At 33.8% G+C, this 15,834-nt stretch overlaps 1 protein-coding gene across 2 annotated transcripts; it reads left to right on the top strand.

The window, feature by feature from the left end:
• The first annotated feature begins 657 nt into the window (after positions 1-657).
• LOC131955610 (protein transport protein Sec31A) lies at positions 658-15,797 on the top strand. Of its 2 annotated transcripts, XM_059319788.1 has the most exons (27): positions 658-742; positions 1,160-1,285; positions 1,486-1,575; positions 1,758-1,944; positions 2,083-2,178; positions 2,340-2,477; positions 2,580-2,722; positions 2,874-2,985; positions 3,247-3,399; positions 3,486-3,614; positions 3,757-3,981; positions 4,086-4,160; positions 4,347-4,442; positions 4,532-4,594; positions 4,747-4,861; positions 9,261-9,436; positions 9,589-9,715; positions 9,835-9,983; positions 10,103-10,273; positions 10,443-10,782; positions 10,989-11,109; positions 11,249-11,459; positions 11,638-11,751; positions 12,040-12,117; positions 13,471-13,596; positions 13,831-13,902; positions 14,102-15,797. In XM_059319788.1, the coding sequence occupies exons 2-27, from the start codon at positions 1,173-1,175 to the stop codon at positions 14,288-14,290; spliced, it is 3,609 nt and encodes a 1,202-aa protein (XP_059175771.1). In that variant the 5' UTR covers positions 658-742; positions 1,160-1,172; the 3' UTR covers positions 14,291-15,797. The 2 variants fall into 2 exon arrangements, with proteins under 2 accessions (XP_059175771.1, XP_059175772.1); XM_059319789.1 differs by lacking the exon at positions 12,040-12,117.
• Positions 15,798-15,834: the final 37 nt, after the last annotated feature.

The following is a 15,834-nucleotide window of genomic DNA, read 5'->3' as shown; positions in this document are numbered from 1 at the left end:
CTGTGCACGGGTAGGGGGTTCGGAGGAATGCCTGAAAAAAATTAATATGATTACACATACATACAGGTTATTAATATTATACATATCTACATTCATAGGCTAAGCGTATACAGAGTATAAACGATAATACTACTTTTACTTTTTTTTTCTTTTTGAATTCAATAAAGTAGGCTTGGATTGTGTCACCTGGTGCGATCAACGCTACTGTAGCAATTATAAAATAAGCATTAAGGGTATTCCATTAATGCTGTCACCTTTCTCAAAATCGATATTCACACTTCTCCCCCCCCCCCCCCCACACCAGACAAACTTTCGATTTGCACCCCACCTCCTCAAACTTTTCTCTATATATTTTGCTATTTTTTGCCTTGGTGTCACCCCCCCCCCCCCTAATGGTGTCACCCGGTGTGGTCCGCACCCCCCCCCCCCCCACCCCCATCGCTACGCCTCTGTATATATATATATATATATATATATATATATATATATATGTGGGTGGGGGCGCCAAATTAAAAGCCGGGAGGGGGTCGCTACTCCTCTGGTTGTTGGCTGTAGCTAGGTTAGGCCTAGGTTTATATGACAGAATAAATAGACATATAAAATATGGCCATGTAATTTATTGTGGTGTTGGAACGGAAGCGGAAGTGAGGTTGTACTGTGGCGACTGCCACGTTGAAAACAACTAAATATTTTTCTTGGAGTATTATCCTGCGTCAATTCATAACGAAAATTTGTTTTTTTGGTAAAAGGCACATACTTTGTTAAATTTTAGAGTGGTCAAAGATATAAATCAAAATCTATGTATTCTATAGACCTAATTACATACTTTACATAGTCTATTTATGTTTTTTGAAAAAGTAGATCTGTTCTGACTGAGCAACAACAACACACAAAAATCTGTGGTTTAGCCGAGTCGGCAAGAGTCGGAATAACAGATTCTTGATCTAGAATCTAGACTACTAATCTAAGAGATCATTTACAATCTTGTTAAATTTAGAGCATGTAAACTAATTAATTATAGCTTTAGCTTCTTTTGTAACTTAATTTTATTGGTCAGATTGCTAAGCATTTGTTGGCCTACTTTGTAGGCTAACGAATTAAATTAATGATTGGGATTAATGATTAACGGTAACCACACTGTTTTTGTATGTTACTGCAGACAACTTTTGAAGATGAGAGTCAAGGAGATAGATAGGACAGCCAATATGGCATGGTCCCCTGAGAATAAATATCCAATTTATGTAGCAACAGGAACGGCTGCCCAACAACTTGATGCAACTTTCAGGTACATTTTCATCAATATTTTTTAATAGACACTGATTTAGGCATACATTTTTAAATGTAATGTTCTGCTTCTGGAGTTTTTGAGGTTTTAACCTAGTCCTATTGAATTGACATATTTTTTTTTTTCTGGACGGATTCAATTTACTTTATATTTTTTGAAAAACTACAGGCCCTAGATAATATTTCATTTGTTTTTTTCAGCACTACATCAGCCATTGAGCTGTACAGTTTAAACCTTGATGAGGCAACTCTTGATATGCCATTAGTTTCTTCTGTGGCTTCAGACGTGAGGTGAATAATTATTTGTGTGTACAGTGGTTCTTGTATTTATTCATTTCTAACATTATGTTTTTTTTTATTAAACTTGATAGTTGGAAATATCTGGGGGGGGAAAACTATTCCAGTTGTATTAGTTAGATCATTTTTAGAAGATGCAAATGTAATAAGAAGTTGTTTATCTCTATTCGTTTTAGGTTTCATAAAATAGTTTGGGGCCCGCTGAAAGATACTGAAAGTGGTGTCATCATAGGCGGTGGAGAAAATGGGAGTATCCATGTTTACAGTGCTGACAAGTTGTTGGCTGGCTCTAGTAACAGTTTGAGCACCCAGTTAACTCGGCACACAGGAGCTGTCAAGGCTCTTGATTTAAACCCATTTCAGGTACAAACTTTCAAATTCAATGTCTATTAGCCATTAACCGCTAGGTTGTTTTTTTTTTAGGAGCTGTTCCACTTTGATGATAAGCTAACTATCCACTATTTCTTAGTTTTCTGTAAATGAACATGATTTTCTTTGCAGTCAAATTTACTTGCATCTGGTGCTGGCGACTCAGAAATTTTTATTTGGGATCTCTTGAAAACAGACAGTCCAATGACACCTGGTCAGAAATCACAGGTATTTCTTTATTATTTATGAGCTTTTCCTTCACCTCTTACTAAGGTTGTTACATAAATTATCACTTTTAGCATCTCTTCCATATTAATTATATATTTTACAAAATGTATCATTTATTTGCAGTTGCCCATTTAACAAAATAAAATATTTTTTACCTGTAGCCAGCAGAAGAGTTAGCCTGTGTTGCATGGAACTGTCAGGTGCAGCATATATTAGGATCCACTTTTGCATCTAAATGTGTTGTATGGGACCTCAGGAAGAATGAGCCTATAATTAAAATTAGCGATAGTATGTCTAGAGTAAGTATTGCTTTTGCTGCGCTCTTTTTTTAATTACTCGCAGAAGTTTATTAATAAAGTTTCATAATTTATAGAAGATTGTAACTGTGTATATCTGCGCAGATTAAGGCCAAGTTGATTGCCTGGCACCCTGAGATTGCCACACAGTTGTGTCTATCTTCTGAAGATGATCACACTCCAGTCATTCAAGTGTGGGATTTAAGATATGCTACATCACCATTAAAAGTTTTAGAGAGCCACCAAAAGTGAGTGTTTTTTTTTTTAAATACCATTTTGTAAATTTGCTATTACATGAAGTGTAATTTTTTTTATTAAAGACAGAATAACCATATTATTATTACATTTCAGTTGTTTGTCATTTATAATTAATTAATATTTTGTAAACTAATTTTCCAGGGGTGTTTTGTCAATGTCTTGGTGTAAGAGAGATCCAGATCTGTTACTGAGTTGTGGCAGGGATAATAGGATTCTCTGCTGGAATCCCAATTCTAATGTACCTAATGGGGAGGTTAGTATAGCCACCATTTGGTTGGCATGTTGGGTTATGTTAACCATTGGGCTCCTAGATTCCTGGAGAATCTTTAGCAAAATAAATAGCTATAAAAAAAAGTAGATTCAGTGCTGCAATGATACTATAAAAAAGTAGTGTTTGGTAACATCAGGCATTTGGATTTAAAGGGTTAACTAAGAAAGTTTTTCTTACTATATATTTGTTTCAATTGATCTTAAAAAACCTTTTTCAACATAGTAACTTTTTTATATTTTTTAGGTTGTTTATGATCTCTCAACAAACAACCAGTGGTGTTTTGATATTCAGTGGTGTACCAGGAATCCGTCCATTATTTCCAGTGCATCTTTTGATGGTCATATCACTCTGTACTCACTTATGGGTGGTGGACACCCTGTCCAGCCTAGCAATAAAGTAAAGAAAATTTATTTTAAATTTACAACAAATGTTTTAAAAATTTAAATATTAAATTCTTGTAATGTTTCTAATAAATTTTGTAGGTAGCCGAGTCATTTGGTGGTGCACAGTTTGGTGCTGCACCTGTTCAGCTACCCCATGAGGAGGAAAAGACACTTCCTCTACAAAAGCCACCCAAGTGGATTAGGAAGCCAGTGGGTGCCACATTTGCTGTAAGTTGAATACATTCCACTATTTATAGATTCTGATTAAAAGTTAGCACAGTTAATTTTATATCTACGGCATATATTTATGTTGTGTTCATTTTAGATTTTCAGGTACATTATAAGATTGCATAATTTTTTTCCTATTTAGTTTGGAGGAAAACTGGTGAATTTCATCCTTGAGAAATCAGCCAACCCTCAGCAACCAGCTCCACGTGTTGTAACCATCAGCCAAGTGGTTACTGAGACTGAACTGGTTGTCAGGTCTAACCAGCTGGAGCAAGCTCTCGGTGGGGGGAAATTTGCTGAGTTTTGTGCTATGAAGGCAGCTAATAGTAACGAATCTACACAAGAGAATTTTTGGAATTTTATGAGGGTTTGTAGTTACCAGAATAAATTACATTGGAATTATTTTTACTATAGCTCATTTAGTGTGTTTATTATTATCACTCATACTGACATAAAAATTTCAATTTTCAGGTAAATTTTGAAAAAGAGCCAAGAACAAAATTTTTAGAACTTTTAGGATATGATCAGAATGAGTTAGCACGCAAGGTGAGTTTTGTGAATTTTGCTTATGAAAATACATAAAGGCCCTTTTTAGTTTTTAGATTCAGTCATCCTGTTTTAATGATGAAAATCATTGAACTATAATATTTCTAAAAATATCGACATTAATGCATTTTACTGTCATTATGCTTGTTGTTAAAGGAGTGTGATATAAGCTTTATTTATTGCTAGGTGGTTGAACACACTGGAATTGAAGTACCTGCTATTTCAACACGAGGAGTAGATGCAGAAGAACTGGCACAGAAAATGTCTTTGCTTAACACTGGAGTAAGTTGGTACACAATTATTGTTTTGTTTAGGATAAAAACTTGTGAAATTGTCAAGTGTATAACCAACCTTTTTTTTTTCTTTCACAGAGCATAATGAAAGCTGACCGTCTTATTTCTAGTGGTCAAGCTTCTCCTAATGTTGGCTCCAAGGTAAGTTTTCTTGGTAGTTTAAAGACTTTTTTAAGCTTTTGTACATGCCTGCTGATTAGAGACTTAAGTGTTGTTATTATGTTGTTGTTACCAACCATAGTTCTAAATAATATCTTTTGATGACGCTTTGATTGTTTTAAAAACTCTATTAGACACCAGTTGATCCATTGAATGATTATGACGGGTCAGCAGCATTTGATGAGATAGCAGAGTCTCAGTCCAAGACATCTGGTACAGAAACACCACTTGTTATACCCAGAGATAATGGTTAGTCTTGATTAGCCTTTTAGTGGTGTCACAGACTGTATTATTATGTATCTTTATTATATTGTGTTTTGCATGAATGAAGAGTACCTGGCTAGCGGAAGGACTGTCTGAGCGATCGTCATGTGTTTTTCCGTGTTTTGGGTGAGATCGCTCATTGACGTAAGGGGAGAGAAAGTGGTGAATAAAAGAGAGAGCGAAAGGTGAACGGGTGTGGTGTGCTAGGATTTTGGGGACTGGAACGATGGCAGTGAATGTAAGATGTCTCCATGACTTGGAGTCGTGATTATTATTTGTACCTATATCAGTTGATCTTCAAATATGGATGTACCACGGATTTATCTGTACATAGTGTAAATAAAGTTGTCATTTCAAGTTGCCACTGTTGCTCGTGTTCCTGTATGAAACCCACAACAACAAAGAATACATGTTGTTACATATGGTGTCAGAAGTGGAGGCATTAAAGTGATGTTGCTACATTGTATTACTGTTACTTATGATGTCACAAGTGGTTGAAGAATTGGTGCTACATATGTCAGAAATGGAGATATTACAGTCTGTGGTCTTCCACTGTTTACCAAGTACGTCAAGTTCTTGAAAGTCATCTATCTACACTCAAGTCAGAAGGGTTGCTGTAGTCAAGTCAGACGTTTTGTTCAAGTCAAGTCATCAACGTGATAATTTTTATCACCTTATTTCGATATTGTCTCACCAATGTCGAGTAAATATCGTCTGTGTGTTTTTTCTGTTTGGATTTAGCCGATCAAGTCTTAGTGTTTCTTTTCTACTATTTGGATTTAGCTGTTCAAGTTTTTTCTATATGGATTAGCTGTTCAAGTTTTTCTACTGTTTGGATTTAGCAGATCAAGTTTATTTTTGTAACTGTTCCTAAACTGTTCCTAAAGATGTCTTATCTAAAACTGGACAAATTTCTACTCTGTAACAGGCTACTAGAACTATTTTGAATTTTTTTCAACTTTTTGGAATCAACAAAGTGAACTATTCTTGTACTATATATGTACTATGAACTTTTCTTGGATTACTAGATGTCTCTAATCAACTGAACAAAGCCAGAATACAAGAAAGGGTATTGTAAATTAATTAACATTTATCTATTGTCAACTAATGAATTTATATTTTATGTCATAGAAAATATATCAAAATGTCAAATTTTGAAACATATACAGCACTTGTGAAGGAACTTGACATTCCGAAGGAAGACAGGTTGGCATTTATAAAAGAACTACTAAAGAAAGATGAAGAGAAAGCTGCTAAAGAGAAAGCTGAGAGAAAAGAAGAAGAGAAGGCTAGAGAAGAAAAAGCTGCTAAGGCGAAAGCTGAAGAAAAAGAAGAAGAGAAGGCTAGGAAGGCAGAAGAGAGGGCTAGGAGGTTAGAGGAAAGGAATTGGAAAATAGAAGATGATGAAAGAAAGCACAAGCATGAAACAGAACTGGAAGAATATATGGAAATGGCGAGGGCACAAGGCATTAAGAAGATGAATAAGCAGATAGCCTGGGCAACCAATCGACTTGAAAAAGACATAGAAGAAGCAAAAGAAGCATGGGACGAAGAAACAGACCAACCCCGACGAGCTCATGGAAATGTATTGAGAGAACTAGATGATATGATAGAAATAGTGTGTAATAGATCAAGAGCTATTACAGACATGCATAAAGAAGAAGACATTTCAGAATTAGATAAAGTAGAAGAGACTGTACAACCAAAAGGAAAGCGGAAAAAAAGAAACAGAAAACAGAGAGCAGATAAAAGGGCTGAAACTATGGAAAAACAAGTTGGCCTACATGAACTAGCATATGAACAAGAACTATTAGAAATGAAAGCTATAACAGACACAAATGAACCAAAATTAGAAAGTGAACAGACAGAATTTAAAGCAGAACTTGAAGAAGTAAATATTGGCCACCTTTGGAATGAAGAACAGAGTAACATAGTCCAGGAAGAATTGAAACCCAAGGAAAAAACAGAGGTTGAACTTAATAATGATTTAAAGGTGACAGATACATTAGAATGTCTTAAGATTGACTCTTTATTAAATGATACGCAGGTACACGAGAATATTATTGAAAGTTGTATCGTAAGTCCACCAGAGAATGGCAGTCAACAAGAAATAAGTCCATCAGATAATGGTAGTAAACAAGAAATAAGTCCATCAGTGAATGGCAGTCAAAATGATTTAATAAGCCCATCAGTGAATGGCAGTGATGATTTAATAAGTCCATCGGAGAATGGCAGGAATCATGATAAACTAATGATGATTAATGAATCAGTGAACTTAATAAGCCACAATGATGAGAACGTACCTATTGAGGAGTTACTTAGAAATCTGGAGTCAAACTATAAAGAAGATATACTAGAACTCAAGAATAAATTTAACAAAGAAATAGAGAAATTAACACATAAATTTATGTGTGAATTAGAATCAATAAAGAAGCACAAGGAAGTTAAGAAAGATGAAACAGTAACTAGAAACTACAATGTCATTGATGCACAGAATGAAAGTAAAAGAAATTTAGCAAACTATGAATACAGTCAACATGTTAATAAGAATGTCATTAATGTCATTAATGCACAGAATGAAAGAAAAAGAAATTTAGCAAACTATGAATACAGTCACCATGTTTATAAGAAGCCAAAATCTAGATGTTTTTACTGCGGAAAAACAGGTCATTACCAAAATCAATGTTGGCATAGGTTGGCAAATCAGAGAAGAAACAATTATGTACACAGAAAGTCATGTGAGAAATACAGTAATTTAAGGAATAATGTATCAAGTTCAAATCAGAATAACAAAAGTGTGAATAGGTATACTAATGGAAGTTACCGACGCAACACATATTATGAGAGGCCAAAGCAATGCCATAATATTTATATCAAGTTGGTTGATGAACCAAACGAACGTTTACAAAGCAAGATAACTACTGACGTTGTTCAGAAACCAGAAGAGAATATTAAAACAAATGAAGTAACACAAGTTACACGAAATCTAGGAAATGATTATGGTAGCACAGCTAAAAGCTACAATTTGAGGGAGAGATGGCATACAGGTCATCGTCAACTGCACGAGAACGATTACTCATGCTATAGAGGATGCTAAGATAAATTATCAATTGACAGTTTATTAATATTATACAGTCTGTAACTGTAATATATAAATATCAAATAATGTGTTTGAGTAAACATAAATTGTGTACTATATCTAAAGAATGTAAACTGTATTATGTTAAACCTATTCTATACTATTAATTAACAGTGAATAAAGTAAATAAATAAAAGTTAGAGACTATTTATTCCGCATAACAATAAGACGGAAGTCTCAATGATGTATTGTGTATTAGTCAATACCTGTGTAAGGCAAGAATGTGATTGTGTTGTGACCTAGATTTGTCTGAAATGGGTCAACTAGGGGAGACAACAAAGTATATTAATCATGCGTCGTAATAACATGCCTTGATGATAAGGAAGTTTTTTTTACCACATAGGATATAGTTATTTAAATTATGAGTTGAGTTAAGTCTTTGATAATTTCAACTATGTAAGTATTATGTTTTGGTAATTAAGTCATGTACCAGACTGGTTTGGTAATTTACTAAACTCATTTGTCTTGTTTATACAATTACTTGGTAATTGGAATGTTTTTCTTTCTCATATTTGAATATATTACACATAATGCTTGTGCATTAGTTTACAAAGAATGTATTTTTCCATGTTTTTTGAGATGTATAAAAATTTTGTTGTCTGGCACATGATCCTGCCCTACCAATACTGTATTTATAAATTTTGTTGTCTGGCACATGATCCTGCCCTACTAATATTGTATTTATAAATTTTGTTACACAAAATTTTATTCGAAGGGGGGACGTGTCACAGACTGTATTATTATGTATCTTTATTATATTGTGTTTTGCATGAATGAAGAGTACCTGGCTAGCGGAAGGACTGTCTGAGCGATCGTCATGTGTTTTTCCGTGTTTTGGGTGAGATCGCTCATTGACGTAAGGGGAGAGAAAGTGGTGAATAAAAGAGAGAGCGAAAGGTGAACGGGTGTGGTGTGCTAGGATTTTGGGGACTGGAACGATGGCAGTGAATGTAAGATGTCTCCATGACTTGGAGTCGTGATTATTATTTGTACCTATATCAGTTGATCTTCAAATATGGATGTACCACGGATTTATCTGTACATAGTGTAAATAAAGTTGTCATTTCAAGTTGCCACTGTTGCTCGTGTTCCTGTATGAAACCCACAACAACAAAGAATACATGTTGTTACAAGTGGCAATATTTATCGCACACCATTTTATAATCATGAGTTCAGTAGTGCCTCCTTTATAAAAATGTGTTGTTGGATTACCTCAGTTTGTTCATTGTTTTTTTTTATCTGCAGCTGATGGACTGATGACCCAGGCTCTACTTACTGGCAACTTTGAAGCTGCTGTGGAAATGTGTCTTAGTGAAAACAAAATGGCTGAAGCTATATTACTAGCTATAGCTGGTGGTCCAGATTTACTTGTCAGGACTCAGAAGAAATATTTCCAGAGAAACAAATCTACATTAGGAAGGGTATGTCAATTTATAATTATCAATTTTTAAAGTACATTAATATTTAAAAGAATTTTCACAAAAGAAGTAAAAAATTTTAGTTGAAATATATATTTTTAACTAAATTAAATTAATGAAACATTGAAGAAAAAACAAACTGTTTTACCTTTTAGCTGATCTCATCTGTAGTGACCCATGACTGGGGCCACATTGTTGACACTTGTGATTTAGATAACTGGAAGGAGGCTCTGGCTGTTATTTTAACCTATGCTTTACCTGAGGAGTTTTCACCTTTGTGTGGTAGGTTGGCCTGTTTGTCAGATATGTAGTTTTTACCTGGTTTCATTCAGGTTTTATTTGCAATGTTCCACTAGAGTGATACAAAATAGGCTAATGAGTTTATAAAAAAAAATTCTCAGATACATTGGCTAACAGGCTTGAGACTGAGAGAGATGGTGAGCTGTCATTGTATGCTAGTCTCTGCTACATTTGTTCTGGAAATGTGGAGAAACTTGTAGAGAACTGGGTGAAAAACACAGAGGATGCTAATCAACCATTAGCACTGCAGGTAGTCAATACTACCACACATGATCTGATATGTGTGGTCATTTTTGAATTGTTTGTAGCATGTTCATTTGAGAGAATTGAGAATTGTGTGATTGCTTACTGTAACTGTTACATCCATAGGATTTGGTAGAGAAGATTATGGTCCTAAGGAAAGCTGTTGAACTCTCCAGAGGGGATGCTCCAAGTGTGTCTGGTGGAGCATTGGCTGATAAGCTGAGCCAGTATGCAAGTTTATTAGCAGCTCAAGGAAATATGGCCACTGCTCTGACATATCTCAGTAATACATCTGATGTAAGTAACATGTAGATTTATTTCTATATTTTTAAAAAATGAATGTATAGCTCATCATTATTATCTTAAATACTAAGCTATAAAAATTGTACAATAAAGTTTTTCAATTTTTTACTCCCTCAAATTTTGACTTTGTATTTAGAAAAATTAATCTGGTATTTATTTTCAGGTGAACCTGGCCATTTTGCAAGATCGCCTGTTACGAGCTCTTGGACAAAACCCAGCCTCACACGGGATAGCCTCACCTTTCCAACAGTACAACGTCTTACCCACTGCTCAGCAGACAGCTGGCCCCAAGATGACACCTGCGGCTGATCACCATGGAAGTCAACGTGGACACCAGTCAATGGCGGGACAGGGCGGCTCACAGACAACGTCCACATCCACTGCCAATTACTACAGCCAGGCCCAGTACTACTCACATGTTCCTTCTGCCATTAACAGCCAGGTGCCTAGTTATGCACCACAGCCTACTAGTTCTGTTGCTCCATCTGGCCCTGCTCACAAAGGTTAGTTGTTTGTTTTGAATTATAAATTTATGTTGGCATTAATTTGCTCATCTTTAAGTTCTTTAGTGTCATTACTTAACTCCTTAAATTAGATTTTTATTTAGCTTATTCCTCCTTATTATATCTGGTATTTATTGCATCTACATATTTTCTTAATGTTATCTTCAAACGTTTTGTTTCAATAAACATTCCACATTTTTCACTAGGTCCAAAGTATCCCCAGTATCCTTCCTCAGTGCCAACCTTTGATCCTTACTCAAATCAAAGCTTCATGCAGCCTAATTATAACCAACCAAAAGCTTTTGATAACCCACAAAATATGTACAGGTAATGCTTTTCCCTTTTTTTTTTGTATTCTTCCGCTACATCTTGATTCTGATTTTAATCTAAACTAAGTAGAAATAATTTCCCACAATTCACTAATGTGATATGTTCTTTATTTGCTCTTGTTTTTTTCTCTTTAAAGCCCAAACACCTTTTCACCAGCATCAAACCAGCAGAGCAACTTCTTCACCCCAGTCAGCACGGCCGGGCCCTCCCCATCAGGCTACAACCCAGCCCCTGTGCCACAGATCCCACAGCAACCTGCCATGTATTCTTATCAAGACAAAGCTGCTGAAACTGCTTGGAATGATCCACCCATTGTACAGGAGAAAGCTAGCAAACCATCTCATGCTGTTAGTGTTAATAAATTACTTTTATTATGATAGACTTTTCCTATCACTGTTGAAAGACTGTTACATTACATCAGAGCTTTCCTACTACTGATGAAAGACTATTATGTTATAAAAAGCTTTTCCGCCTTTTATAAACTGGCTTTTTACAAGTAAAAAATTGTTGTTTACCATATTCCAGTTTAACCAGCCCAACTTGAACCTGTTCACCCCACAACCAGCAGACCATGGCCCACCTGGTGCACCTAGTTATCCTGGCTTGTACAACCCTGCAGAGCACCAGCACATCCATCAGGTACTTACTCACCTGTACTTGTCATGCTATGTTGAATTAGTTTGATTAACAGCATTTTGACTGACCTAATCATATTATGCATGCTTGCCAATTGCTGCTTAAAAATTTCACGTTTATTAAGAAGCTGATTTAACACCATTTAAAGTTCAATTACTGTTTGCATTTTATAGTTTAAAAGTTGGTGAAAACCTGTTTGAAGCTTGCCTTTATTTGTTAAGTTTTGTGTGTTTGATTTATAACCTTATTGCCTTCTTACAATCCCCTGGACTTGTGGCTTCTAATTGACAGCCACAAAACACCATGCCATTTAGTGGTTATAATCCAACCAATCCAGCACCTCCAGGAAATACCCGCCCTCAGACACAGGTACAGTAGTTAAACATTCATGTGATCAAAATAGTTTTGGGGTGATTTTTTTTTTGTTTACTATTTCTAACAAACGTAAATAAAAATTAGTAGAAAGACATTCATTGATCAAAATAGTTATGGGGTGATGCTTTTTTACTATACTTAATTAAGCTGAATTCACATCTTGTCATTTACTCATTACTAAATTGTTTTTGTATAATATAATCCATTACATTTTAAATGAAACTTAAAACTTGTAAAAAAAAAAGAAAAGTTTTTGTATGTAGTATTTATTATCCAGTTATAATGGTTTGAAAATACCTTGCATTGAACTGATATGTTTGTTTAACTAACCGATACACCCCCATTTATGTTTATTAACAATGTGTGCAGTTGCATGAATCCACTAGAAAAAAAATTACCTGATTATAATATCAATAGCAAAAAAATTATTTATAGTTTCATAGATCAGGTTATTTACTTTGTGTATAGTAAATGTCGACCAAATTGTAGTTTGATCCTGCCATCAAGCAGTTAATATTTTTTTGCAGCAGGTGAATAATCCAACTGGTGTTACAGACTATAATTCAGTCTTTAAATTCATTTTGTTTAATCAATTAACCTCTGCACAATATCTGACAAGACTAACCATTGCATTATATTAATACATTACACAACCAGTTAGTTCATAGATCCATATATAAGGTAAATAGCTGTCAAACCCCACATTTAAAAGGAAAAAGATTTTCCATGACTGGAGATTTCTTCTCAAAGTGGCCCTCTCCATTTTTATACCAGAATATATATCCTTTCTGCATCAATATTACTTATTAATGCTATATTCATTGCAAATTGGCCTTTGCTGTTTTTAAAGACATACAAATAAAAAGAAAAATTTTTGATTAAAAATTTTATTGAGCATAGATAAAATTAGCTTAAAATATTTTATTAGTGAAAACTGTACATGCTGTTATATAATTATATAACTTGTATGAAACCTAGAATTCCATAAAATTTAGATCAGTAGTTTTCTGATGGCAGATCATGCTATATCAACTATTTCATTATAATTTTTGTACTAGCGTTCAATTTTCCAGTGATCTGTACATAAGTTTACACGATACACAGTTTATAAATGGTATATAAGCTAGGCTTCTCCAATAGGTTTTAGCATCTAAAAATTACAGTGCTCAGTGTTAGGCAAATAAATACAAATTTGGCCCTTGGATTATGCAGTCAAATCATATTTTATACAGACCTTGACTACAGTGAGTTACCCAAAATAAAATCTGTTCGTAGTCCATGATTAACATTATGATTTTGTATTGTGATCCATGAGCTTGTCTTTAAAAATGAGTGTCATCATTTCAGATTCCTGCTGCTCCTGTAGAGGCACCTGCTCCAGTACAACGGGGTCCAATTCCAGCAGAGCATCAAGTATTACAAGATATCTTTGATAAGCTTGTTAAGAGCTGTGCACAAGTGGCACCCAATGCTGTAAGTCTTGGAGTGAGAACATGCATGGTTGTGTTGTATTATGTTATATGAGCTTGTATATAGCTGGATATAGATGTGCAAAAATCGTTTTAAATTGTCCAGTTTTAGTTTAATTGTATTCTAAAAATGTATAACCTTTTAAAGATTGTTACTTTCTGACTTTTTAAATTTTTGTATAGTTAAATATTTACTGTGCATTTGTATAAAATTAATTGAAATGATTTTATTTTTTAGCAAATGAAACGCAAGCTGGAAGATGTAATGAGAAAATTAGAAATTTTGTACGATAAACTTAGAGAAAATATGGTAAGGATTATCTTTTTTTTTTAAAAATAAAATGTTTAATTTTGCTATGCATCATTTAATGAAAAATGTCTAAACACTTATTATTTATAAGCTTTATTAAAGCAATTTGCACTGTTTAAAGTTACATAGAATATATGCCTTAAGGCTGGCTAATCACTTTATGGATTAAATATCTACTGGAAAAATGTTTCTCTTCCAGCTCTCTCAGACCGCCCTGCTTGGTCTGCATCAGATAGTTCAAGCCATTCAGCAGTATGACTACAACAGTGGTCTGAATGTTTACACTGGCATGGTCTCACATGGGAACTTCTCAGAAATCTCCAACTTCATGCCAGCCCTCAAGGTTTTAATACAGTCTGCCATGCAGTTGCAGGTTTATGTGCAATAGACAATGCTAATGGATACTATTTATTATATCCCTTTCTGCCAATGGTTTGTGGTAGGGAAGTTATAACCACACAAAAAGTTTGACTTTCAGCCATTATGTCCCTTATATAGGTTATTGATACAAAAACAATGTGTTTAGTTCTGGAAAACCACTAGGACACATAATTTTAATAACAAAACTTGCTAAGCTATATAGTGCTAAAAAAAAATTAAAAGTGAATTTTTTTTTTTAAAAGTGTACTAAGTTCTAAAGTGGCTGACTAAGTATTAAAAACTCAATTGTATTATTTTCAGCTGTAGAACATGTAACATTTTATCAGCTATGTGACTGTGATCAACTCATTTGATCAATTGCTTTTATAATAGGTCTACCATGTTGCTACTAAAACTATCAAGTTATTCAATTAATGTAGAGTATAGTTGGCTATTTATAAATTGTTTTCAAATATGTTTCTTGTACATATTATATTGTAGATATTTGTCTTTTAACTGGCATGCTTCATCATTTTGCTTTAAATTTTTTATGTTCAAAAATTTGAGATACAAAAGTATGTATTAAGTTATGTCAATCTTTTTTGAATATATTCAGTTTTAAAACCTGTATTCTAGAATCATGACATATTTTTATTTTTGTAAGCGAAAAGGCATGATTTTCATTTCTTACTAGCTTTAAATAATTTAAAGATAGTTTTCTGTATTTAAATTATTCCTTTTTGAGATGTTGAAAGTGCATGTGTGTTTCATAACAGTCTTGGTTACATGTTTCTCAATTTAAACTTTAGCCTTTTTTTTGTGTTGTTATAAAAACTTAAATTACAGTCGACAGTAATTCAAAGTAAATTTGTGTGCCATTGTTGTCTTTTTGGTTGCGGAGTCTTTTAATGGGGTTTTGTTTATAGAATAAAGTTTTGTGTATATTATTTGTTTCAAAATTAACATGAAATTTTTTTTTATTAAATAAGGACAGATGTAACTAATTCAAAACTATACAGTCTATGAGTTCAATATTCTAATTTTCAATTCATCAATATTTAAATTGTATGCTCATATTATAAACAGTTGTGTAGTAAATCACCTTTCAAATGACTGATTCTTAAGAATCTTACAGTTGTGTAATTTATGGATTCCAACTTACGAGAAAACAGAGATAGTTCTTAAAAATCACAAATTTATTCTAGTCATAGGTAAATTTATGTAATTACTTTATTTGTGTTTAGTTATAATAGCATGGAAGTTTTCATTATATGAATGTTGTATAATGAAGCAGGTAATGCAGTCTGAAAATGATTTTTCTTTAAACATTCAGTGATTTCATCAATTGAATGTACATGTCCTATTGATCACATTTATTATGAAAAACAAAGCTCCCAAATTTTTAAAAAACTTGGATAACTGCTGTTACTTTGAAAGCTTTTGACTTGATGTCAACTGTTGGTTTTGGGAGTCGTCTCCAATTTCATGTCTGATGATTCAAACAAGAAGTGGCTGATTAAATTTCACTTCATTTTTGTGCTGTTTTGTTGTTACTTTTTAGGTTGGCTTATA

Source organism: Physella acuta, unplaced genomic scaffold (genome assembly GCF_028476545.2).
Source record: "Physella acuta isolate Inbredline_101_S28 unplaced genomic scaffold, ASM2847654v3 ptg001087l, whole genome shotgun sequence".
NCBI classification, from domain to species: domain Eukaryota; kingdom Metazoa; phylum Mollusca; class Gastropoda; family Physidae; genus Physella; species Physella acuta.
The sequence above is the reverse complement of the archived record's forward strand: the minus strand, read 5'-3'. Positions and strand labels throughout refer to the sequence as shown.